Here is a 26,628-nt window from a genome sequence, read left to right as displayed (position 1 = left end):
GGAGTTAAGAAGTTGATAAAATTTCAAAGCGGCATGGTTGAAATGATTTGGAGTGACCACCTTATTACCCGGATCTGAATCCTATTGAACTTGTTTGGGTGCCTTCTAAAAGATACGTAACAAATAAAACCAGCACGTTCAAATTGCCAGATGCTGAGTAATTCTTCTTCATCAGAATAACCAAGTGTAGTAACTTTTCAAAACAACTTTTCACCAAAATCGACTTTTTTCATATAACCAGAATAATATAAATAGCAAAAATATCAGTTGTACTCTTTAAGCAAATATGTTTTATCACATTTACTCTTTTATAAACGTAAACAATCTTTATCTGTTATTAAATTGTTGAAAATAAGTAATTCCCAATATGTAAAATACCATTTCTACAGGAAATCTCAAGCTCAAGTAAAATACCAGTCCAAGTTTGTGTGTGTTTATATAAATTTACAACTGACTTCTTGTGATTCAGTACCAAACATTTCGAGACAAAGTCAAGTTGAAAGAAACTTTCAATAATGAAGAGCATTATTTTAGTTTTAGCAATAACAACAGCCGCTTCATCTCTGCCGATTGATATAATTCAAGATGAAAATGATCAAGAATATTTGGTGAATCCACTCGAAAGACAAAAAAGGTATATTTTCAATTTAATTGAGTTTCTTTTGAATGACTTTGTGATTTTTCAATTTCAGAGACTTGACATGGGGTGCAAATCAAAATGGTTATTCGTTAGGACAAAAAGGTACGCTTTGGAGTAACGATCATCACCAAGTCGATGGTGAATACGGTGCATCGAAGGCTTGGAATTCACACGGGCTTAAACCTGACTCGTATAGAGGCGAATTGGATTACTCCCATAAACCTTCGGGCTCCACAGCTTTTGTTGCTGCTAATAGAATTCCAGGCTATGGCACTGATGGAGCTGCTGGATTGAAATACAGCATAGCTCAAGGAAAAAATTATAATGTAGATCTAACAGGTCAATACACACGGCATTATGGAGGACCTGGTGGTACAGGTAAGCCCGAAGGGCAACTGCTTTTAACAGGGGAATACAGATTTCCATAATGATAGATTCTTAATTTAATATTTTTGTTTGTTTATTAAATATTAAAAATAATATATAAAATGTAGTGTTTCATTCAATTGAGTATCTAACGATAAATTATGAGAAAAAATCCTGATTGTTACCTCCATCTGTGGTATTTTATAACTTACAATTTTTTTCTTGGAGATTTGAATTTTACATCAATGAATTATGAGAGCGATATTGATGAAAGTACTCAAAATTCATAAATACATGTTGTTTGCTGAAATCGAAAAATGGAAAATGATTAAACTGCTGGACTGTCCTATTAATCAAAATTTATCCATATTTTTTTAATTTAACGTCCTATATTTCACAGAGGAGCAAATTTATTCTTTTGTTCTGTTATTGTTCTACTCTTATCCAGAAAATCAATCATGCTTACTCCATGACAATCCCAAAAAACTGAAGCAAGAACTTTACCAGCAGATTTTTGGACACGAAACTTCTTAGGTCTTGGAGAACCAGAGTGTCGCCATTCCTTCGATTGTTGCTTTGTTTCTGGATCTTAGAAATGTACCCAAGTCTCATCCATAGTAACAGAGATTTGAATTTTACATCAATGAATTATGAGAGCGATATTGATGAAAGTACTCAAAATTCATAAATACATGTTGTTTGCTGAAATCGAAAAATGGAAAATGATTAAACTGCTGGACTGTTCTATTAATCAAAATTTATCCATATTTTTTTAATTTAACGTCCTATATTTCACAGAGGAGCAAATTTATTCTTTTGAGCGTATAGTTGCGTATTGACTGCTTATTTTTGAATCACTTCGTACACTCGGAAAGTTACCGAGTATTTCGATGAGGTTAAAATCATGCAATTTGTATGGCCACTCTTCCGCAGATTGTGATCCAAAATTTGATGCTTAGTCGTTTGTAAGCTATGTAACAATTTTTTCTGTTCAATTCTTGTCAAAATATTTTATTACTCAACATATTCTCTTTCTCCTTTTAATTGGATTCATCATTACAGCGAACCTGCATCGTCTCTAGACCTTTAAAAACATGTTTCTTCCTGCTCTGCTAACCAGACCTCCACAGCTTTTATTACCTCCTCGTTGGAATAAAATTTACGACCTTTTAAACTTTTTTCAGTTGAGAAAAGTGATGTTAATCGGACGAAGCCAAATCTGGTGAATAAAGGGGCTGTTCTAGTAATTCAAACCCTAAATCACGAATTTTATGCATGGCGATATGAGATTTGTGAGCAGGAGTGTTGTCCTACAAAACGAAACACCTTTGGATAGCTTTCCGCGTCTTTTCTCTTTAATTTTTTTCCCGCAGAGTGGTCATTAATGTCGAATAGTAATCTCCAGTTATTGTTCTACTCTTATCCAGAAAATCAATCATGCTTACTCCATGACAATCCCAAAAAACTGAAGCAAGAACTTTACCAGCAGATTTTTGGACACGAAACTTCTTAGGTCTTGGAGAACCAGAGTGTCGCCATTCCTTCGATTGTTGCTTTGTTTCTGGATCTTAGAAATGTACCCAAGTCTCATCCATAGTAACAATTCGGTTCAAGAAGTTTACATCGTTTTCAAATCGAGCACAGATCGAACGAGATGCTTCTACCCTTGCACGCTTTTGGTCACTCCAATTTTACGATTTTCACAATTTCAGTGGACATCTTTTTTTTAACTTACTGTGTAATTCTGGTTCACTTTTTTGATGTCAAACTTTACACTGACACTTCTAATAAGTTATTGTTCGTTGCTATGATAACACAATATTTTGTTCTCATATTTCAAAGAATTGTCTACAGCAAGTCCTAAGAATTTTACAGATTTAAGGATGTCAATGATGGTGTTGTTTAGTATAGAAAGCTGCCATGTATTGATATGATACAACTTTATTTTTAGAAACATTGAGACGTAGAAGAGTAGAACGACATCGTGATTTAAGGCTGATATGGTCCTAAGTGACATCAGGGTTGCGCCAAGAGAAACTAGTATCGTCTTCAAAAAGACATATTTTACTTATAATGTCTAAGTAGGCAATGTCGATTATAAACAGAAGAAACAAAATAGGGCTTAGTATTAACCCTTGGGTTACTCCACATTCTATTTGCTTGCAAGAAGATATCGTTGTATCAACCCTTACAATCCGACTTTTGTTAATTCAAATATTATGATTCACACAATCGAAAGCCATAGACATATCACAGAAAGTTGTTGCAGTGGAGTTAGGGTTGTTTAGGCTGTAGTAAACATTATATACGAGGGAGAATCATTTGTGCATTTGTTATTTAAAAATCCAAATAGTTAGGTAGTATATTATATTTGAACAGAAATGATAAAAGCCTTTTTAGACCAATCTTTCTATGATCTTAGATAACGTGGGAAGGAGTGCCATTAGGCGATAGTTCAGTGCTTGATTTTCATCTCCTACTGTATGTGGAGGTATGATTATTGCCGTGTTAAGTGCAATTTTGAAATTAAAAGTTGATTAAAGTGGTGAAGTGATGTAATATGTATTCCGAAAGAAGAGCTGATGATGCAATGCAACATTTAGTTGAGCTGACGTGAGCCTGGAAAGACTTCGCTAAGTGTACTAGGCATTGAAAACATCTGTTAAAGTTACAAATAGTGAAGATCCACTGCTGAAAGTGATCACAAGAAATTATGAGTTCAGATAATTTGTCTGGATTTAATTTTGGTGTCAATAAAGAAGAAACTGTATAAATTTACTTTAGCATTGAGGAGATATGAAAGCGAAACATGAGGAGGTGTTATAGATGAATTTTTGACTACATTCACAAAATACTTAATAGGGTTATCATTACGAGAATTGGGAGTTCCTTATTATAATAAATATCCTTGGCGGCTTTTATTAACAGTTTTTATTTTTATAAAACTAGCTTAGCTAGATGTAAACTAGCTGTGAACGACAACCCCATTCATCAGTACAAACAAGTAAATAAGAAGTCAATAAAAACAAATATATGTCCACCGATAACAAAATAACCATACAATATATACAGGGTGTCCCACGACGAGTTAAAACTGTCTGTATATGGCAAAATACTTAAAGTAAAATCATGAAAACTCCTACGTTTGGGTTTTCGGATGCGATCTTTTTCGAAGAACTTCGAAAAATGCATACTTTTTGAGTTATTAATTTTTTTGTAAAAAATATGACTATTGCAGACCCTTATCAATAATTTTGTACGAGGATACCCTGAAAGATATGGAAATGGTTTCTGTTCGGTTGCTATTAGAAAGGTCAGACGTATTTGAATCTATGTTGAAAATTATTTCATTTTATACAAGGTGTGTATAAAAAGTCTCCAAAGCTTAATTTCATAAATATCAAATTTATTTATTTTTTTAAATAGAACCCCTCGGTGTTTTCTATTTTTATCCATTCAGGGGTAAAAAATAGGCAAATTCATACTTTTCTATACCTAAACCTTACCGTTATCCAGATAATAAATGTTTTCTGTAAATTTTTAGAGATGATATTGTGATCTAAATTTTATTTTGGCCCATTGTTACAAACACTAAAAAATAAAAAAGTATTTAACTTTATCTTGTCAATGATTGTAAAAAAAATTATATAAAGTATTTGCCATATACAGATAGTTTCAACTCGTCGTGGGACACCCCTCATACTCACAAACTTGTACTGGTATTTTAATTTAGTTTGAGATTTCCTGTAGAAATAGTATTTAACATATTGGAAATCACTCATTTTCAACAATTAAATAACAGTATAAACGCTCATCAAAACAATAAAAACTTTTTATTTTTTCAAGCAATCAGTTACAACTAACAAAAAATAAAAAAAAATTCTAGAATAACTCCAAATTACAGGATTATCCTAATTTTATTCTGGGCAGTGTACAAAGTGATTCATAAATAAGCAGTCAATATGCAAGTATACGCTCAAAAGATTAAATTTGCTCCTGTGTGGGATACAGGACGTTAAATTAAAAAAAAAACTGGATATATTCTGATTAACAGAACATATTTCAATAAAATTTCAGTCCAGCAGTTTCATTATTTTCCATTTTTAGATTCCAGCAAATATGTATTTATGAATTTTGAGTACTTTCATCAATATCGCTCTCATAATTCACTGATGTAAAATTCAAATCTCCAAGAAAAAAATTGTAAGTTATAAAATACCACGGATGGAGGTAACAATCAGGATTTTTTCTCATAATTTATCGTTAGATACTCAATTGAATGAAACACTACATTTTATATATTTTATATTTATATTTATATATATATTTATATATATTTATATATATATATATATATTTTTAATATTTAATAATTAAAGAAAAATATTAAATTAAGAATCTATCATTATGGAAACCTGTATTCCCCTGTTAAAAGTACTTGCCCTTCGGGCTTACCTGTACCACCAGGTCCTCCATAATGCCGTGTGTATTGACCTGTTAGATCTACATTATAATTTTTTCCTTGAGCTATGCTGTATTTCAATCCAGCAGCTCCATCAGTGCCATAGCCTGGAGTTCTATTAGCAGCAACAAAAGCTGTGGAGCCCGAAGGTTTATGGGAGTAATCCAATTCGCCTCTGTACGAGTCAGGTTTAAGTCCGTGTGAATTCCAAGCCTTTGATGCACCGTATTCACCATCGACTTGGTGATGACCGTTACTCCAAAGCGAACCTTTTTGTCCTAACGAATAACCATATTGATTTGCACCCCATGTCAAGTCTCTGAAATGATCCCAAAGTCATTATAATGAAACTTCAATTAAATTGAAAATATACCTTTTTTGTCCTGATCATTTTCATCTTGAATTATATCAATCGGCAGAGATGAAGCGGTTGCTGTTATTGCTAAAACTAAAATAATGCTCTTCATTATTCAAAGTTTCTTTCAACTTGACTTTGTCTCGAAATGTTTGGTACTGAATCACAAGTCAGTTGTATATTTATATGTACACACACAAACTTGGACTGGTATTTTACTTTAGTTTGAGATTTCCTATAGAAATGGTATTTTACATATTGGGAAATACTTATTTTCAATAATTCCATAACAGATAAAGTTTGTTTATAAAAGAGTAAACGTGATAAAACATATTTGCTTAAAAAGCTACAACTGAGATTTTTGCTATTTATGTTATTCTGGTTATATGAAAAAAGTCGATTTTGGTGAAAAGTTGTTTTGAAAAGAAAATAAAAGTTACTACACTTTGATGAGGAAGAATTACTCAACATCAGGTAATCTGAACGTGCTGGTTTTATTTGTTACGTAGGAACCCAAACAAGTTCAATAGGATTCAGATCAGGGTGATAAGGCGGCCACTTCAAATCATTTCAGCCATGCCGCTTTGAAATGTTATCAACTTCATAACTCCCAAATTAATTTCAAACATTGAAACACTTTTTTCATTACTTCTTTTAGAGATGAAGATGTGGTCTCAAGCCGTTTTTGTAATTAATAAATTTCATCTCGCCCTCAAATAGTCCAGTCATTTTATGTTTTATTTGCGGAAAATTTCCTAGTGAGCTACATTTTTGTATACATCTTGTATACCGTGTCGGCTAAGAAGTTATAATGGTCAAAAGGTCACGAAAATCTGTTATTCTCAAGCATCTCGCGATGTATTGTTCGAAGGACAATGGCATCTATTGAAAAAATTGTTCCTTTACAATTATATACAAAAAATCTTTTATGCATTCCCGTTCTCCCTGTTTGCTCACCACCTACGCGTTTTTTAACATGGTTTCCTCGTACACACAATCCATGAAATTCTATAAAAGGTTTTTTTATTCAAGAATAAATAATTTTCTATAGAAATTCAGTACATTTATTGTCGATATTTTCAGTTTCTCTATCGGTAATAGCTGCTGACGAATGGTAATCTGAACGTGCTGTTTTTATTTGTTACGTATCGATCAAGAAGCACCCAATCAACTTCAATAAGATTAAGTTGGGAGAAATAAGATGGTCACCTCAAATCATTTTAACCATGCTGCTCTGAAATTTTATAACTTCCATAAGGTGTCGTCTTTTTCCTAGGGAAACATTTTCCTCTATTCTTTCATCTTATATCGCTTCATCAAAAACTTGTGGTTGGTTTCCATTTTGCACCATGATTTTACATATATTGTCTACTACCGTCGAATTCCAGGTTTTCCTTTCCCTTTTAATGTATTGGTGTAAGCAATTTTAAGCGCTGTTATTTCTTGTACATGTTACAATTATACAATGCGTATTCATAACTTATAAGCAAAATGAAATTGAATATTCACCACAACACCCCATTCCCGCATCTGTACAAACAAAACCTGTTCGACACCCGTGAAAAGTAGCAGGGAACTTTTCGTTTCCGAACCGGGTGTTTTCTCGTTTCACATACTCCAATTCCTTGACGTGATTTATACTAAAAATCACCCGGACCGTTGGAGGTGTTTTTCGTATGTATCGACAATAAGGTATAAACAATATCGTTCCAACCGAGTATATTCGCATATAAACTCGAAGACTGCCAAGATCACGCAAATTACACTTCAAACGCGGAACATTTTTCGCATCTCTTGAATATCGATTTCAATATTGAACTCTATAGAGGATGTCCCACGACGAGTTAAAACTATGTGTATATGGCAAAATACATATATTAAAATCAAAAAAATTTCTACGTTTGGGTTCTCGAATACGATCTTTTGAACTAAAATATTTTCAAAGTAGTCCGGTAGAACCGGAAGTCGGCCAAATAACTTTGTTATTTAAAATGGAACACCCTCTATATTAATACATTTTAAATCTACATAAAATTAGTATACTTTTGTTTAAAAACTTTTTTCGAAAAATGCATACTTTTTGAGTTAATTTTTTTGTAAAAAATTTGACCGTTGCACACCCTTATAAATTATTTTTTTACGAAGATACCCTTAAAGATATGAAAATAGTTTCAGCTCCGTTGCTTTCAGTAAGGTCAGACGTATTTGAATCTATGTTGAAAAGTTTTTAATTTTAGACAGGGTGTGTATAAAGAGTATTCAAAGTTTAACTTCATAAATATCAAATTTCTTTATTTTTTCAAATAAAACCACCCAGCTTTTCTATTTTAATAAATTCAGGGGTGAAAAATAAGGCAAATTAATGTATACTTTCCAATACTTGAACCTTACCGTTATCCAGATATTGAATGTTTTCTGTAAATTTTTAGAGATGCAGGTGTAGTCTAAATTTTATTTTGAGCCGTTGATACAAGCACTGAGAAATAAAAAAGTATTTTTCTTTATCTTATCAAGGTCTGTGAAAAAAATCAAATCAAATTGTATTTACTATTTTTCTGTCTTTTGTTGGAGGTTTCCTAAACTATCTGCATCAGTATTACTTTAGAATTAAACACCTTTAATTTTATTATATAGTTCGAGAAGAATTACATATCCGTGCACCTTCTATTGAAAATTTACGACTTTAACATAAAGAAAAATTTTATTTTTGGCAATAAATCGAAGAGAAAAGTAAATGAAGTTTGAGAAAATTAAAAAACATACTTTTAAATTACATCAAACAAAAAAGTTGATAATAATTTTAAAAATAAACATAAGTTATTCCGTTCTGGAGATTTTTCCTTTAAAGATGAGCAACGTTTTGGTCGACCAGCACAAACCACATCTAAAGCTGAAAAATAACAACTATATTCATTTTTCAATTAAAAATCTTCTGAGGATAATAGTAATGGGGATCAATTACAAAACTAGACATTTACTAAACCATTCTAGATAAAAAATTAATAATACATATCAACCAAGAAAATACTATCATTATGTAAATCGATGATTTGTAGAGAGTCCGTTTATTCTTTAAGCAGAAAACCACACCGTATAAATATAGAATAAAATTCTGTTTCTTCAGGGACATTAGGTTCTCTTGGTGGAAAAGGACATTTTAAGAAGGTAGTCTTAAAATGAAAAATAATCTCGGATGTAGTCATTCGGTTTTCCTTCATAATTTATATGACGGTCTCGATTTAGGAGCCGAATTTCTAAATAGGAAAACATAATGTCGCGTTGTGCCTTAATTTATTTTGTTTCTAATCTTCTTTTAAACTCTTGATTCTTGGTCATTTTGCCATTCTGGTCAAATATTTTCGATACATTACATACGCATAAGGATACAATTCTCGAATAATCATCTCATCAATCAGGAGTAGTAGTTAAACTGTGAGTTAATAAGTAAATAAGTAAATAAATAAATAAACATAAATTACATTTGAAATATTATTTCTATTATAAAATAAACATATAAAAGCAATAAATTATAAATCTATCATTATGGAACATTATATTTCCCTGTCAAAAGCACTTGCCTTTCGGGCTTACCAGTACCATCAACAGGAATGAAAAATATGCTGATAAATGTATTCAGAAATTTAGGTGAAAAGTCCTTTTTTACCAAACTCTTATCAAAATAACAGAAACTTTTTATTTATTGAAGCTATCAGTTAGGAAACTATGGTACAACCGAACAAAAAATAAAAAAAATCTAAAATAACTCCAAATTAAGGGGTTATCCTAATTTTATTCTCGGCAGTGTACGAAGTGATTCACAAATAAACAGTCAATATGCAACTATATGTTGAAAAGAGTCAATTTTCTCCTTTGTGAGGGACAGGACGTTAAATTAAAGAAAACTTGAATATATTTTGATTAATAGAACAGATTTCAATGAAATTTCAGTCCAACAGTTTTATTTATAAATTTGGAGTACTTTCGTCAATATCGCTATTATAATTCAGTGATGTAAAATTCAAATCTCCAAGAAAAAAATTGTAGTTATAAAATACCACGGATGGAGGTAACAATCAGGATTTTTTCTCATAATTTATCGTTAGATACTCAATGGAATGGAAAATACATTTTATATATTATTTTTTATTTTTAATAAACATATAAAAACATTAAATTAAGAATCTATCATTATGGAAACCTGTATTCCCCTGTCAGAAGCACTTGCCCTTCGGGTTTACCTGTACCACCAGGTCCTCCATAATGCCGTGTGTATTGACCTGTTAGATCTACATTATAATTTTTTCCTTGAGCTATGCTGTATTTCAATCCAGCAGCTCCATCAGTGCCATAACCTGGAGTTCTATGAGCAGCGACAAAAGCTGTGGAGCCCGAAGGTTTATGGGAGTAATCCAATTCGCCTCTGTACGAGTCAGGTTTAAGTCCGTGTGAATTCCAAGCCTTTGATGCACCGTATTCACCATCGACTTGGTGATGATCGTTACTCCAAAGCGTACCTTTTTGTCCTAACGAATAACCATTTTGATTTGCACCCCATGTCAAGTCTCTGAAATTGAAAAATCATAAAGTCATTCAAAAGAAACTCAATTAAATTGAAAATATACCTTTTTTGTCTTTCGAGTGGAATCACCAAATATTCTTGATCATTTTCATCTTGAATTATATCAATCGGCAGAGATGAAGCGGCTGCTGTTATTGCTAAAACTAAAATAATGCTCTTCATTATTGAAAGTTTCTTTCAATTTGACTTTGTCTCGAAATGTTTGGTACTGAATCATAAGTCAGTTGTAAATTTATATAAACACACACTAACTTGGACTGGTATTTTACTTTAGTTTGAGATTTCCTATAGAAATGGTATTTTACATACTGGGAATTACTTATTTTCAACAATTTAATAACAGATAAAGTTTGTTTATGTTTATAAAAGAGTAAATGAGATAAAACATATTTGCTTAAAGTTACAACTGAAATTTTTGCTATTTATATTATTTTGGTAATAAGAAAAAAATCGATTTTGGAGAAAAGTTGTTTTGAAAAGAAAGAAAAAAGTCACTACACTTTGTTATGCTGATGAGGAAGAATTACCTATCTATCTAGTAATCTGAACGTGCTGTCTTTATTTGTTACGTATCTTTTAAGAGGCACTCAAACAAGTTCAATAGGATTAAGTTCAGGGTAATAATAAATTTCATCTCCCCATCAATTCGTCCAGCCATTGTAGGTTTTATCTGCGGCTTAATGTTTGTATACACATTGTATACCGTGCCGGCTAAAAAGTTATAAATGTCAAAAGGTCACGAAAATCAGTTTTTTTTCCAGCATCAGAGAACAATGGCAGTTATTAAAAAAATTATTCCTAGTAAAATTATCTACAAAAAATCTCTTTTGCAATCCCGTTCTCCTCGTTTGCTCGCCATCTACGAGGTAGAATGCAAGGCGCGTTTTTTAACATGGTTTCCCTCGTAAGTACAATCCATGATATTCAATAAAAGGTTTTGTTATTCTAGAATAAATAATTTTTTATAGGAATTCAATACAATACAAAAAAGCGAAAATAAGCTTTAGTATCTGATTTTTTCTTCATTGTCGATATTTTCAGTTTGTCTATCGGTAATAGTGATAAAACGCATGGAATGGATTAATTTCTAGAATTACATCTACATCTTCATCATTTCCATCATTGTTGACCCTGCGTTTAAGCATGAGTGGCCATATTAATGTCCATAAACTCTTGAAAGCTTCAATTTGTTTCACTCACATTTGCCACCACAATCTTTCGTACAATTATAAAAGATGGTGTTCAGGATGCTGGTGAAAATAGCTCCCAATCCTACTGTTCTTGATCAATTTTTCTTTTTTAGTTCAGAGCTTAAGGCACCGTATTTTGTTAATGGAAAATGTATTCCAGCATTGACAATGACATCCCGAGAGCAATTTACTTGTTGGAATATTTTCTCAAAATTGTTTACATCGGGTCTGTCTTCTAACATCTTCATGACTTTCAATTTTTCTCTTCTAAATAGTTTGAAGTTGTATCACATCCGATCATGGCATATAGAAACAGGATATTTTTCTAGCAATGTCTTGTTGAGGCAATCAGTTAAGTATATCTTTGGAATATTGCTCGCACATTTGGAGCTCGGCTCCCAATTTTACCCTGAGGATGCTCGACTCAATAGAGAAGAGAGCATTTCGACTTATAGGTGATCCAGAGTTGACCATCAACTTGGACAACTTAAAGCATAGAAGAAAGTTCGCCGATCTGACTCTGTTCTACTGCTACTACCACGGAAAATTCTCTTCGGAGCTGTCTAACATAATCCCGCCTAGACCAGTTTTTGCAAGACCTATTCGATAGACAGATGTGGCTTATGAATACCGACTTCGCCTACAAACACTTAACGAAGTTAAATTTATTGGGAGTCATTTCTTTGGAGAAGGGCAAGCCTGTAGAATCCGATACCAAACAAGTCTTTCCCGAGCACTACAGCCTAGCATCTTCACACGGCAGGTACCATTCGAGCTATTTGTGCTTGCTTTTCACATAAAAAAAATCTGACAGTGAGGGTCATTTGGATAAGTTATACTAGATTTTATTGAGTTCCTATACTCCTAAAGTATATTAAAAAGCAATATAGTTTACGCCTTGGTGTACGGTATACAATATGTGAGTCTAGTCGGTTTCTCAGCATTCTACTCTGAAAACGGTTGATTTCACTGAAAAATGTAAGAGACTATAATAGATGACGCTGCCAGAAACAGAATATTTATAATTTAACCAAGACATGGTGTTATCAAGTTGAAAGTGTTCATTAAGGAAATGAAATCGCTGGAAAACATTAAACATACACTTCATTAATAGCATGGAATTTTTATAGACCGTTAAGTACGAGATCCGTTTTTTTTTTCAAGCTCTGATCGCTCCGTGCAGACGCTACACGGGCAGAAAAAAGCGGGCATTCGCTGTAGGCGACTGAGAAGCTCTCGCACTACGTACTCCGCCATTGTTGACATTTAGGCGTCAGTCGGCATTGTGCTACAACCACGTATACATGTTCGCCTTTATTGATGCTCAAGCCAAGTGTTAATTGCGAGGTGTGATCCGTTTTCTATAGGCTGAAGGCCATATTGCTGCATAAATCCATTGGAAAATGAGTCGTGTGTATGGGGAAAACTTTTCTCAGTATTTAAATAGAGACCGTTAGCGTCAGACCAGGATTTAATAGTAATGAGATCTTTGCCCATGGTAGAACGTAAAGCTTGTATATCTGAACTACTCCAGGTTATACTGGTGTCATCCGCGAATAAAGCGAATTACCATTAATTCGTAAGTCAGTGACATCAATAAGAAAACTATAAAAAAAACTGGATGCAAAACTGAACCCTTGCCAACTGGTAATTTCCTTGAAACTTTACCATTTACGAACACCTCGGATGCCATATGATTTTAGTTTGTTAATCAGAATTTCATGAACAACACAATCGAAAGCGTTGGCAAAATCACAAAAAACCAAAGCCGTATAAAATTTATTGTTAAGTGAGGTGTATATTTCATTGAGATCAGATAACAAAGTGTCATTAGTGCATTTATTAGGAAGGAAAACAAATTGTTGGGCTATTAAGATTTTGTGTTTAAAAAGAAAGGGTTTTTCATTAGTCTTTCAATTATCTTCGATAGAATTGGTAATAATTCAGGGGATTAAATATAACTGTTTTAGGCAGCTACAGAAACGCCCGTTTTCAAAGGATTAGTTGATTAAAAAACATAAAACGTTAATCATCACTTCTGGAAAATTTAAAAATAACTTAGCTGATAACCCATCGATGCTGCAGGATGTTTTGAATGCTGAGTGTGGTTTACTCTAGCTCAAATCTATCTACAGGTCTGATGAAGAGACTGTCAGTGATTCTTTTATAGTGTTGAGCTAAAATACTTACTAACGTTCACGAAATAATTAAGTGTAGGTCAAGGTAAATAGTGTTTGTTGAACGAGTTTTGTTTCAGAAATCATAGATAACAGACCAAATTTCTTTCAACGAATTTTTAGCTCTCGAAATGCGATTGTTGTAATAGTTCTGATAGTTTTCCGATACAATAATCTATAGTTGTCTCTTAACGATTTATAACAAAAACGCGTTGTCAGTCACGTAGTTAAGTCGTCGCCTTGCAGTCAATGATTATGGGTTCAAATATAAATTAGAAATATGCAATTTTTCTTTAGTCGTCATTCTATAAAAGTATCCTCATTTATAAGGCACTGGAAATATGAATTTTTACTTTCATTATTTGTAAAATTGATCTCTAAGAATGGTTCTAACAATAGATGCTAAAGACGACGAAGTTAAACAAATATATAGGGAAAATAATACATTTGGGTGGCTATGTCTGCTTCAATAACAAATTTGACGTTTCAATAAATTATTATTGTTGAAGTTTATTGAAAGCCACAATAAATCGATTACTTGAACAAGTAGGAATTGATTTTTTAATGATATTAGGATATGGTGATAGGAGTAGAAGTCAACAAGAAACGTGTAGTATCTGAAAATTGCATCAACTGAAAACAAATCTATAGATTTTTGTGTCCTGTTAGAAGACGATCCACACTTGAGTACTAGACAAGAATTCATGGAACTTGATATTTCGCAAACATTCTTAATGAAAATATTACGTGATGATAAATTCCATCCCTCAAAGTAACGTTTTTTCAAGTCTTGGTAGATGACGATTTTGACGATGGAAAAACGTCACAATCCAAACGATCAAAATTTATATATATATATATATATATATATATATATATATATATATATATATATAATAAAATAGAATAATAATCAGTATTTCTTAAGGATTTCTAAATATATATGATATATTTGAAATAACAAAGTTCATTATTTTTCCGGAAAAAGGAAAAATCTGACAACACAACAACACAAAAATTTATAAAAATCGTACAAGCCGCTTCCGAGATAATCGAGGCGTTTTATACATAAAACTCACTGTGTATAGAAACTATAACATTCTATTAATAAGCTGAAAAATTAGTTTAAATTCATTTCAATGGGTACTAATCTACATAGTGAACAAGAGAAAATTATCAAAAAATATTTATAGTGCGTGAAAAAATAGTTAAAGTGTAAATGAATATAATAATACCATTAAATGAGGGCATTCATTTACTCTTCAACTATTTTTTCACACATTACAATCATTTCCTACTCAATAATTTTTATGTTAGTATCTAAAATAATGAATATAAACATCAATCAATACCATATTAATAGAAAGTAATAGTTCTCATATGACGAACTTCCCTGGTGAAACAAAAATGAAAAATGACAACCCTATTTTTATCAGAGCAGAGGTAGTGAACTCTTGAGCGTTTATGACTTTATTTACTGCTGTAGTAGCTCTTCGTATTTGTAATGGAAACTAAAGTGGCTGAGTTAAGGATATATGCTACATTTTCTATGCTTTTGGTATCAAGCAATTTAATTTTTGTTTCCGGCGAAAATGAAATGGTAATAAGACTGAATAATAACTGAATAACATTTAGGTTTGTGAGGTTTAACCTGAATTTTCTTCATTTCTACAATAAATTTCTGTGAAACTAAAAATATCTACGAAAACCCCTTTCTAGGAACAAGAATTAGTTTTATAATTCAATTTACTACTGTGTTTTTATAATTCCATTCAAATATTGTATAAATTTATACTATCAATATATGATTTGTATACATTCCAACCTCTTGGTTATAATTTATCCCAATTATCTACTACTACTACTACGTTTAGACTTTTATTAAAATATTGTCTGTATATATATATATATATATATATATATATATATATATATATATATATATATATATATGTATATATATATATATGTATATATATATATATATATATATATATATATATATATATATATATATTAATGTTTTCTCGGGAGAGCCTGTAACTCCTAGAGAGCGCGTCCCCGGGTGGCGGATAGGGGAATGCTTCCCAGATATGGGTGGTAGGGCGGAAATCAAATACGCCCCGTGGACCAACAGGAAAATTCTGCAGCGTCTGACCCAGAGTGGGCGGCCGCAAACAGCGACGGCTCCCCAGGTTAGGGGCGGCTGAACCTACACTCACCAAGACGTCTGGCCAACGTGGTGTTTTATGGCTAAACCCCTCTCATATGAAAACATACCAAAAACAATGGCCCCCAGTGCCCAGCGGCTCGAACGACCCTAGCCAAGGTAGCGGTCAGACCAGTCGTAGAGCAGGGGGTGCTAAGAATCCCTGGGTAAAACAAGGCTGCCAACTTCACATTGCAACTTATAACGCTAGGTCAATTGGAAATGAGGAAAGGTTAACGGAACTACAGTACGAACTGGACAGAATAAACTGGGATATTCTGGGAATATCAGAAACAAGGAGAAGAGGTGAAGAATCCATTAGACTAAGATCAGGACATATCCTATTCTACAAAGGAAGAGAAGATAATAGTTTGGGTGGTGTGGGTTTTCTTATCAACAAACGAATCTCCCCAAATCTTCAAATACTTAAAGCCATATCAGATAGAGTAATATACATAACACTTAAGATTAACTCCAATATAACAATTAAAGTCGTTCAAATCTATGCCCCAACAAGTAGTCATGAGGACGAAGAGATCGAGGTGCTGTATGATGAAATCACACAGAGCCTAACAGAAAATAAGACAAGATACACGCTGATAATAGGAGACTTCAACGCAAGAATAGGAGAGCAGTGTAATAGCTCACAGTATGTTGGACAATTTGGGCTGGGGAAACGAAATGAAAGAGGGACGATGCTTGCAAATTTCCTGGAAAAAGAACAACTATACATAATGAATACGTTTTTCAAAAAAAGACCTCACAAAAAATGGACCTGGGCCAGCCCGGATGGAATTACAAAAAACGAAATAGACTACGTGCTAACACCAAATAAACATATCGTCCAAGAAGTTGACGTTCTTAATTCCTTTAATACGGGCAGCGACCACAGATTAGTCCGGTGCAGGATCGTATTAAACACAAAATTGGAAAGAGCAAAAAAATTCAACAGCACGCAATACCATATAGATCCTGATACAATAAGAGACAACAAGTCAATATATAGCAAAAGATTGACAGAACGACTAACAAAGGAAACAACATCATCACACGAGAGCTTGGACGAAACAAACAATAGACTGGTAAAAGAACTGAAAGAAACAACTACAAGTTTAGTATCATCAAAAACTAAAAGAATAGAAAAGTTTACAACACAAACCAAACAGCTACTGGAAAGAAGGAGAGAGCTCATTAAAGACAACAAAAGGAATACAGTAGAGTACGCCGAACTAAACAAAACAGCAAGGAAAATGGCCAAGCAGGACATACGAAAGTATCAAGAAAATCGAATAGAGGAGTTGATACAGCAAAACAGAGGTCTGAACATCTTTAAAAAAGAAAACGCACATAAAAAAGAAATGATCAAATTGAGAGACGGACAAGGTAACATAACAGAAGATCGAAGAGAGATACTCAAGGTAACAGAGAAGTTCTACACAGGTCTGTACGAGTCCAAAATAGACAATGAGGATGTTAGAAAAGTAAACAGTGACCATAAAAATAGGATATGTAACGTTGGCTCCGAGGATCTACCTGAGATTGAAGAGGAAGAAATTGTAAAAGCTTTAAATCAACTAAAAAACGGAAAGGCGGCAGGCGACGATAACATCATACCGGAAATGTTGAAGGAAGGTGTTAGCCTACTGATAAGAGAGCTTAAATCATTATTTAATACATGCCTAACCGAGGGAAGAATACCACAGGATTGGAACACCGCGATAGTCATACTGATATATAAGAAAGGTGATCCAAGCAACCTAGAAAACTATAGACCAATCAGCCTGCTATCACAGATCTACAAGCTTTTTATGAGAATAATAGCAAACCGCCTTGAATTCAAACTCGACGCATACCAACCCTATGAGCAGGCGGGCTTCAGAAAAGGCATGAGTACAATAGAACATCTCCACACCGTAAGGACACTGAACGAAAAAGTAACGGAATATAACATCCCATTATGGATCGCCTTCATAGATTTTAGAAAGGCCTTCGACACAGTTGAATTTTGGGCAATTATCAGGTCAATGAAAAATGCAAGAATAGACCAACGATATATTGACATTATACAGACACTAAACGACAACTCAAAAATGAAAGTAAGGCTATATGAAGACACTGAGGAAATCATAATTAAAAGAGGCGTTAGACAAGGAGACATTGTGTCACCCAAATTGTTTACACTGGTGCTAGAAGACGTTTTTAAGAGCCTACATTGGGAAGACAGAGGAATTGATATATCGGGAGAAAAACTAAGTAACCTAAGATTTGCCGATGACATTGCCATTTTTGCCCCAAACAGTGAAGAATTAGAATACATGCTTATAGAACTACAACAAGAAGCAAGAAAAGTAGGCCTAGAAATGAACATTTCTAAAACCAAATTCATGACAAACCAACGGACAAACAAAGAGAGTATAAATGTGCGAGGACAACAGATAAAGAAAGTGAACTCTTATATCTACCTAGGTCAAGAATTAACATTGGGTAAAACCAATCAAGAACTTGAAATTAACCACAGAATACATCTAGGATGGGCGGCCTACGGGAAGATGCGACACGTCTTCAACTCCAACCTACCCCTCAAACTAAAAACCAAGGTTTACATGGAATGCATTCTCCCAGTAACAACCTACGGATGTGAAACATGGGTCCTAACAAAGAAAATCTTGAATAAATTAAAGGTACATCAAAGATCAATAGAACGGAAAATGATAGGAATAACGCTTAAAGACCATAAAACCAATGAGTGGATAAGAAATAGAACCAAAATCGAGGACATAGTGAGGCGAATAGGTAGTCTTAAATGGAACTGGGCCGGACATGTTGCTCGAAATAACACCAACTGGAGCGGAAAAATAACAAGATGGAGACCTTGGGGGGAGAAAAGAAGCACCGGCAGACCACAACAAAGATGGTATGATGATATCAAGAGAACAGCCGGACTTAACTGGTACCAAGTGGCACAGAACAGGGAAAACTGGAAAAATATGAGAGAGGCCTATATCCAAAGGATAGAAAACGGCTAGAAGAGAAGAGAGAGAAGATATTAATGTTAAATATAAAATAACTTAATAATAATAATAATAACTAAAATACTAATTTCAATAAAAAGGGATCTAAAATCAAGACGATTTAAGAACGGTATCTTACTTGAGAACGTGGCAATGAAACACCAAGTGGACTAACTTTAATATATTTTCCAAGCTTTCGAATACTTATATTTCATCGTCTGGGACTGAAATTAAGGTCAAATACAATATAAGAAATAATAAAATTTCTACTTACAATAATTAATTAAGATTGTCGGTGGTTTTGAATCCTATTAATGATAGTAAAAATTTTAAATTCATAAGTTTCAAAATTCAATATTTAAATTGACGTTGATAGAAATATTGATTAATTGAAATATTGATTCTGGTTACTATAGGAATTTTTATTAATTTTTAATTGGTTAGATTATGAATAACGTTGAATTTTTACAGGTTAGATAAGGATAAGTTGTAGTGACTGATGTTCAATATCGATTGGTTAATTTATGCATAACATTAAATTTCAATAGACTAGGTCGTTATGAATGTAGCTAAATATTTATTGGTTAGAATATAAATGACAATAAATTTTATGGGTTAGGTTAATGGTGTTGAATTTTCATAGAATTTCTTTTTTCAAAATCTAAAAGATATGCATAAATTACACTAAGGTTATTTAAATCAGTTTTCTTATCAATACATTGATCATTTCATAAAAAAAAACATTGAAATACTTCACAAACTTTCTTATGAAAACTTAAATCCTCCATATCTCTTAGAACGAATTTTGTATAATACATCTGACATTGTCATAAACATTGAATCATCATTTTCAAACGTCATTTCTAACATTTCTTTTCCATATATTTATACACCTTCACCATATATAAAATCAGTTACTCCTTAACTTTCTGGAATATTTAAACAACACAATATTAAAATCGCGTACAGTCAAACCATTAATATTCAATATATTTTACCTAAAGTAAAAGATAAAACACCTATCAATAAATTGTCTAATATAGTATATGAAATACCTTGTTTAAATTGTGACAAAAAGTACATTGGTCTTCCCACAAGAGTGTTAGCAGATTATATCCTAAATGTTCATTAGCGACTCATGTCTATCGTGAAGGACACAATATGAATTATGAATCTGCATGAATTTACAACTGAAAAAAACTACAAGAAACGTCTATTTTTAGAAACAACATATATTGCCCAAAATGATCAATGCATTAATAAGAAAATTGATTTAAATAATCTTAGTGTAATTTATGTATATCTTTTAGATTTTGAAAAAACAATTCAAAACCACCAACAATCTTAATTAATTACTGTAAATAGAAATTTTATTATTAATTATATTGTATTTCATCATAACATCATAATTTCAGTCCCAGACGATAAATACATAAGTATTCGAAAGCTCGGAAAATATATTAAAGTCAGTCCACTTTGGTGTTTCATTGCCATGTTCCCATATATGTATATATATATATATATATATATATATATATATATATATATATATATTTCCGAGATTTAGAATACTTATGTAATAATTAACTAAGATTAGATTTTCGGTGGTTTTGAATTGCATTAATTTTAAATTCATAGGTTTCAAAACTCAATATTCAAATTGACGTTGATTTTCTAAACCATCGAAAATCTTAATTAGTCTTAATAGCAACAGGAGGCCGGCCGTAACAAAAATCAAACTTTTGGATTGACCAGTATATAGAAAATGCCGTTGTTCATTAAACAAATGTTGGCCTACATTGATAAATACATTGGAATACGGTATATTAGCATATAATTTTGTTTTAGTTTCCGCATCCCATCATGGGTCCATCAACTAGGAAACATGGAGGTCTGATAATCCACATTATAGTTGCTATATACATGTTCCTGGGATTGACCAGTATATAGAAAATGCCGTTGTTCATTAAACAAATGTTGGCCTACATTGATAAATACATTGGAATACGGTATATTAGCATATAATTTTGTTTTAGTTTCCGCATCCCATCATGGGTCCATCAACTAGGAAACATGGAGGTCTGATAATCCACATTATAGTTGCTATATACATGTTCCTGGGATTAGCAATTGTTTGTGATGAATATTTTGTAGCCTCCTTGGATCGTATTTGTGAAGGTACGTTAATTTTTATTAGATTTTATCCAAGATATTTTCATCCTAGTCCACCCTAGTTTTAACAGTTCAATTTTATTATAGACAATTGACCTAAGTGAAGTGAATCTTACTGGTCACTAATTTTCTTGACATAAAATAGTTAAGTAAACATGAAGCTGCGACAATAACATCGAAATCAGTTACAGTTTTACAGTTTTTTACAGTCACAATTTAATAGAATGAAATTTCATCCAAATGACTTCGTGATAAACAGTGCCAGGAACCAAAATTAATTTTTCCCTGTACCAGTTTTCTGTACTGATAACGAATATGTAATTATTATGTTCCTTTGATTTGTTGTGAATATTATGTCGACAGGCAGATAGAAAAAATCTCTATAACAATAACTGAAAAACTGCAAAAGATAAGTGACATATTTGGAGCAATTATTTTATTTACTAGGCAATAGCTTCATGCCAAATATTTGTAGTAAGTCAAAGGTGACTAAATTTAATTTTGTGATAGGATAACACGCTCAAAACATTAATATTGTTATAATAGTCTGCCCTAAATATGGTTATGACGTCGCCAAAAGTTCAAAATATCATTCCTTTGACATTTTCGATAACTTACAGTAGTTCGTAGCAAAAATACGTTGTTTGAAATTCAGTTGTTACAATATGCAGTTTGACAGAATTATATTTGCTAGAAAGGTATAATTATTTTTATATCGAAATTGGTAGATTAACTTATAGTATAGAAAAATAGAATACTGAGTAATCGTCACTTTTCACAACCTTGACTAGAAAAAACCAGATAATCAAATTTTGAGGAATCATTAAACAAAATTATTTGAATCTAGCTTGAAAACAAAATTTGACAAACAAAATGAAAGATAGAACACCAACTAATAAATTGTTTATGAAATTCCTTGTTTAAGTTGTGATAAAAAGTATATTGATCAATCTAAGAGGTCACTCACCAATCTGATAACCTCTCACAAAAGTGACAGCAAATTATAGGTGCTCGTTTGCCTTTTACGTTTTCTATGTAGGATATTCTATGGATTGTGAGTCTGCCAAAGTTTTGACAACTGAAAGTAACTACAAAATTCCTGTTTTGAGAAACATAATATAATGCTGGAAATGATCAGTGTATTAGTAAAAAAACTAATTTAAATAACGTTAGTGTAATCTTGCTTCTTCTATTAATAAACCAATGTAATTCGAAAGCAATTAACCTTATATAAATTATAAAACTCAACTTCATTCATAACTGCACAATCTAATGTAGTCAATAAAAATTCAATGGTATTCATAATAGAGCCAATTGAAATTCGCAATGATTTGAATAGCAGTCAGAATCAATAAATTTAATCTTTATGTCAAGCGTCATTGATTGGTTGATTGATGATATTGATTTTTGATTCCTATGAATTTTACAATTTTTTTAAAAGATAAAACAAAATTCAAGACACTACAATTCTCCAATTAATTAATATTAATAATTTTTAATATTATTATACTTTTATGCATATTTTCACATTGTACTTTAATAAATACATAAATATTCGAAAGCTCGGAATACATATAAAATAGAGGACACTTGGGAGTTTTACAGCATTTCATCTCTGCTGCTCCAATTTCACTTTTGTCTCTCTTTTGAGTACCCAAGATTCACAGCTATATGTGAGAATTGGCCTGTAAATTGCATTCAACATTTTTGTTTGTTAGGAAATTATTGTTTATGAGCTCCTTGCTTAAGGCATACTATACTTAATTACGACGTCCTTTATTATGCCTCTATTTTCTCTTTCTGTCAGTATATAGTCCAATTGACCTTTCGTATCTACTGGGCTGTTCGCTGGTTAACTTTTGTACTTATATCTTTATGCATAAAAGGCATCCGTCTAGTATATTTTATTTATTACTTACAGTACTAATTTCCACCAATTCAACTTAAAATACCAATCACCAAAAATTGACAATCAAAGAAATGATTTGTATAGAACGAAATTAACTATCAGCTCTTAATATTTCAAAATAATTTTAGCTACAAAAGCGAATGGCGAAATATTAAGATGGAATGAATACCAAGCAATCCATGAACCCAAAAAAGTCCACTGGAAAAAATAATATCTTTCATTTTTGTTTTTGTACCGATACAACTGACCATCGCCGTCGACCTTCGTTAAATTGAAATAAAAAAATCTGCCACTCAATCTTCTCGCTAAAATAACAAAACTTATTTTCCTTACAAAATAGACGTTCTTTTTTATTAAGAGAAGAACTTTCTCTTTTGGTGGACTTGAGATAGTCGAGGCCTCAGGCTAGATAAAGAAATCCACTCTCATTGGTTACTCGTAGTGACAGTTATTAACTAGCTGCCTAAAAACACTTACATAGAAATCAATGGTGTAGCTTGGCTTTTCAACGAAATGTGTTAGGAGCTCGGAGGAATTATTTTATAAAAGAAACCAAAAAGTGTATAAAGAGGGTTAATGGAGATGCATGTAGATATTTATTTTGAACTTCTGTATGTTGTAGTATTCGAGAAGACTTGCCTTGGTAGCTTATTCCACAGGCTTGTACTTCTCCAAAGCAGAGAGTCCCAATAAATTGATGCTTTGTGCGTCTGCAGGCAAACTTATTGTTCATCAGCCATGTTTGCCTATGAAGGAAATCTTAAGAAGACCAAAACCTTGAGCCGCAGTGCAGGGTTTCTTTGTAAAAACAGAGCTTGGGTCTTTGCTGCATTAAATTCAATCAGCTTTCTTCCATCCCACTCCAGAATGTTTTCTGGACACCGAATATCATATAGTTGCATTCTAGTTTTAACTTCCTTTTTACAAGGCCACCATTCGAAGGGTTCATATGCAAGAAGAATTTTAACTTTCAAAGATATTCAGTAAAGGATACTGAACACACTGTTTATACTATCACTACACCAACAGTCACAATTAGACTGCCTGACGCGCGTTTCGATAACCAAGTTATGGTCTTCAGAGACTGAAGGTAGATTACTACACATTGAATCGATTGTTTTGTTATTGTACTAAGTTTTTCACCAATCAATCCGCGAAAAACATTTCCAGTGGGGAAAACCACTTCGGTAATATATTACACATTCATACCTTAACTAAAAAACTATAGAGTTGGCTATAAGGATAGATTTTCGTCCCTATTAAAACTATTACTCTTTCAACAGACTTGTTGCTTTCAAATTCCTCTAAAAATTTATTGTTGGACACATTTTTTAACAATTTTATATTATTCATTTCAAAATCATGTCTGACAGCATGCTCGGCAATACCTTTTTTTGGAACGTCTATACTTTAAATGAGTTAGATGCTCTTTAAATCGCAGTTTAACAGACTTCTTAGTTTGCCCAACATATTTTTTGTCACAATCATTACAGCTAATTTACACATATAAGTATTTCCTCTTTCTAGAGTACAGAATTAGAATTGAGGGCATGCTAATGTAACGCTCTAGCTGAATAGAAAGAGCTCTCATTTATGGGGTGATTCTTTGCCGCAAGACATTGGGTTTTGCATTGCGTTATTTCCTGGGTCACCAATTCGTGAACATAAGCTTGTGTATACAAGCCTGCCTTATTTGGGTTAACGATTATGTCGTCAACGACTAGACACCACATGGTTGGAAGAAAAACTCCGCCCTGTGGGCAGTCGGTGGCAGTTATCGTCTGAACAACTTTGATATTTAATAAGGTAGACACTGATTTTTAAGTGGTGTACCGGGTTCCTAAGAACACAAAACCGTTTTCTCGGCCAAAAAAATCATGCTCACAGTATATTGGGATTCCAAAATATTATTTATTTGAGAAAAAATTAAACGATAGCTAGTCAATTTTATGCTGATAGATTTTGAGGTCGAACTTGAGTAAAAATGACCGCAGTTGTTGAAGAAAAAGGAGATTTGTTTTATCACAACAATGAGCCTGCTTATTCTTGAGCTAGTGCAGACAAATTAACCGCAACTGGTTCGCTCCAACTATTTCTTGTTATCATAATAAGAAGATTATATCAGAAACAATCGGATATTTGGCCGAAACATTCGATTGATCAAATTTTTTTGACAAAAACGTGTGTAAAGGTTAATGGAGATTATGTTAAGAAATAAAAGATCTTCTCATTGCAAACAAATTTTTAGAGGTACTATTTCGTTGAACATATGTTATAAAGATTCAGTACTATGAGGCTGGTTACGTATCAGATCAACTAAGTACTGTTGGTTGTTTTTCATTGTCTTCAGAATTTTTATTTCCAGTCTCGGGTTGAGCTCTTCTTGTTTAGACTCTCAAGTGACTAATATTCAACATCCAAACTATTACACAATAACGGTATTTCTAGGAAACTATTTTTAAACCTGTTATTAACATCGTATTTCGTTTATAGAATTGAAAATGGCACCAGATGTTGCCGGAGCAACATTTATGGCAGCAGGAAGTTCCGCACCAGAATTGGCAACTGTGATAATAGGAGTTTTCTTAGCTAAAGACGATATTGGTAAGTGATTTGAGTACACTTACTGTAAAATGTGTACATTTCCCAAAAAGTTAGGTATATGTGAACTGAATATAATGTATATGTACATTTCCCGGCAAATATGTAGTCTTGCCTTCACGTTTTGGTAAATGTATACTCCTACCTTCATGTTTGAAGAAAAGTTGCAATACAAATAAATTAAAAATGTTGTTGCAGTAAAAAAATATTTATTTAAACAAACATAATACAAAAGGTTTCAATGACGAAAATTATTTTAAATAAAAAAGGTGTAAATGACAAACATACTTTTCTTTGCATATTATAAACTCGGGGCCACAAATAACGCACTACCTTTTATTTTAATATTAAAACTTAGAATGTTAATCTTTTGAGTTTCTTATTTTTTTCTATCACAAAAAGTTGAAGTATTTTAAATGTTAGCCATAAAATGTAGCAAAATTTTTTATCAGTAAATAACTGTTTTTGTGGTTTTTTAAAATTTTAATTTTATGCATATTTCAATGTTTCTTGACAGGGACAAAAATTTCCAGAGACCGGTACACATTCTAGGAGGCCAGGACAAGGGTTTTTTGCAATTAAATTCATTAAGAAATCGGTCAATAACAAGTGTAGAGCTCAGTAGTCTTTTACGTAAGTCCGAAATGTAAATATCTCGGTTAGATCAATAAGACGACACCTTCAGACTGCTGGTATACACAGCAGAAGAGCTATTCAGGCACCTTTGCTAACCAGGCAGCATCGTGTTGCTGGTAACAAGTTCCAAAGAGGGCCATATATTAGTGATCATTTTCGTTTAATGGATGATAGTGCTAGACCACACGTTGCGGCAGATATTCTAAATTACCTAAAAGAAGTAGGAATTCATACCCTGGACTGAATATCAGTGAGTGTTTTCGTATATTTTTGCAGAAACAGACCATCAGACTTCAAAACTGTTGCTCTACTGGTATTTTC

General features: G+C 32.6%; 3 protein-coding genes across 4 annotated transcripts in view; 2 read left to right on the top strand and 1 right to left on the bottom strand.

Moving 5' to 3' along the window:
• LOC130447768 (probable sodium/potassium/calcium exchanger CG1090) overlaps positions 1-26,628 on the top strand; it is a 143,390-nt gene that overhangs the window by 90,580 nt on the left and 26,182 nt on the right. The window contains exons 4-5 of the mRNA XM_056784761.1: positions 21,026-21,167; positions 25,564-25,674. Of these exons, the coding sequence (XP_056640739.1) occupies positions 21,026-21,167; positions 25,564-25,674 (253 nt within the window). The remainder of the gene's footprint in view (positions 1-21,025; positions 21,168-25,563; positions 25,675-26,628) is intronic.
• On the top strand, positions 441-1,243 carry LOC130447773 (uncharacterized). The gene is made up of 2 exons (XM_056784769.1): positions 441-634; positions 693-1,243. The coding sequence occupies exons 1-2, from the start codon at positions 516-518 to the stop codon at positions 1,066-1,068; spliced, it is 495 nt and encodes a 164-aa protein (XP_056640747.1). The 5' UTR covers positions 441-515; the 3' UTR covers positions 1,069-1,243.
• Positions 8,506-10,712, bottom strand: LOC130447770 (uncharacterized). Of its 2 annotated transcripts, none has more exons than XM_056784766.1 (3): positions 10,446-10,712; positions 10,022-10,387; positions 8,506-8,713 (listed from the first exon to the last, which is right to left on the bottom strand). In XM_056784766.1, the coding sequence occupies exons 1-3, from the start codon at positions 10,562-10,564 to the stop codon at positions 8,641-8,643; spliced, it is 558 nt and encodes a 185-aa protein (XP_056640744.1). In that variant the 5' UTR covers positions 10,565-10,712; the 3' UTR covers positions 8,506-8,640. The 2 variants fall into 2 exon arrangements, with proteins under 2 accessions (XP_056640744.1, XP_056640743.1); XM_056784765.1 differs by having other exon boundaries at positions 10,062-10,387.

Source organism: Diorhabda sublineata, chromosome 8 (genome assembly GCF_026230105.1).
Source record: "Diorhabda sublineata isolate icDioSubl1.1 chromosome 8, icDioSubl1.1, whole genome shotgun sequence".
In the NCBI taxonomy this organism is placed as follows: domain Eukaryota; kingdom Metazoa; phylum Arthropoda; class Insecta; order Coleoptera; family Chrysomelidae; genus Diorhabda; species Diorhabda sublineata.
Note: the sequence above shows the minus strand (reverse complement) of the source record. Positions and strands in the feature narration are given on the sequence as shown.